This window comes from Empidonax traillii, unplaced genomic scaffold (assembly GCF_003031625.1).
Source record: "Empidonax traillii isolate 1590-97213 ecotype Southwest subspecies unplaced genomic scaffold, ASM303162v1 scaffold1969:size215142, whole genome shotgun sequence".
In the NCBI taxonomy this organism is placed as follows: Eukaryota; Metazoa; Chordata; class Aves; order Passeriformes; family Tyrannidae; genus Empidonax; species Empidonax traillii.
Genome location: NW_020957162.1, coordinates 80479 through 81656, shown reverse-complemented (window position 1 = coordinate 81656; position 1178 = coordinate 80479). Strand labels below are relative to the sequence as shown.

General features: G+C 45.6%; 1 protein-coding gene across 1 annotated transcript in view; it reads right to left on the bottom strand.

The window, feature by feature from the left end:
• LOC114071342 (biotin--protein ligase-like) overlaps window positions 1-585 on the bottom strand; it is a 14065-nt gene extending 13480 nt beyond the window's left edge. Inside the window, exon 1 of the mRNA XM_027909158.1 lies at window positions 576-585. Coding sequence (XP_027764959.1) covers window positions 576-585 — 10 coding nt within the window. The remainder of the gene's footprint in view (window positions 1-575) is intronic.
• Window positions 586-1178: the final 593 nt, after the last annotated feature.

Here is a 1178-nt window from a genome sequence, read left to right as displayed (position 1 = left end):
GAACTAATTATGATTTAACTACAGTAAATAAATCTACACCTTCTGAGAACTCTAGAGAACACTGGCTTATTTTAGGCTTGTGTTCTGCTTTTAAAATAGTTTCACTTAAAAGAATAGTAACTTTCCTCTGGGGATAAGTAGAAAGTGCACTTTAACACCACCAAATGAGTCAATCCTAGACTTGGGGGGGAAAAAAAAAAAAAAAAAGGGAAGAAAAAACCCTACTGTGAGAACTTCATTCAAGCCACTTTAAACCAGATCTGAACTGTACCCACCTCCCTCCTCCATTTCACATTTTCAGGAAGAGTTATTTAACAGATAAAACACATTCAACGTGTTCCCTCTGAATTTCTGATCCGCCTGAGAGGTGTTTTAGGGTCTGGAACCAAGCAAGGAACCTGCTGTGAGCAGAATTGTCCCCTCGCTGCCCACAGACAGGTCTTTGTGCAGGTGACAAGCTGAGGAACCGTCCATCCCTCCTGCCCCACAGGCTCTAAAACGGAGCATCAGTAACTCCTGGAGGTGCCAAAACACAAGAAACCCCAAGGTTTCAGAATATTTTTCAGGTGACTGACCTGCCTTCATGCTGATCAAAAAATGGTCGCTGGAGGGCCCAAGCAAAGCCTGGACCACAAGTGCCTTTGCTGAGTACAAATCCCAGAATGGTGGGATGGTTTGGGTTGGAAGGGACCTTAGAGATCACCAAGTTCCAACCCCCCCTGCCGTGGGCAGGGCCACACAAACCAACAGAAGCTGGGACAGGCTCCACAGTGTTTTCCCACAGTACTGCTGAACGGGGGGGATGATGTCAGAGAGCAACAGGTTCTCCATCTCTCTGCCAGTGCCCTTCCAGTGCACGTGAAACACCCCTCGATGATCCTCTCCTTTGGACCCGGGGGATGACACGCTGAGATCAGGATCACCTACCCACCCACCACCAACCTTCAGCATTACATTGTACCTCCTCTCAGCACTAAATCGCGGGATCACTGTCGTGGTTTTGCTCTGGGTCCATTTTGCCTTCTACCCCCCACACAATTACTACTAGCTGAGAGAAGGTATTTGCAGACAAAAGAGAGACAGGACTTGGGGAAACAGTATAAACATTTATTACTAGTAAAATAAAAACTACTAATAAGTTAAAGATTAAAGAATTATATCTATAGCAATTTCTACTC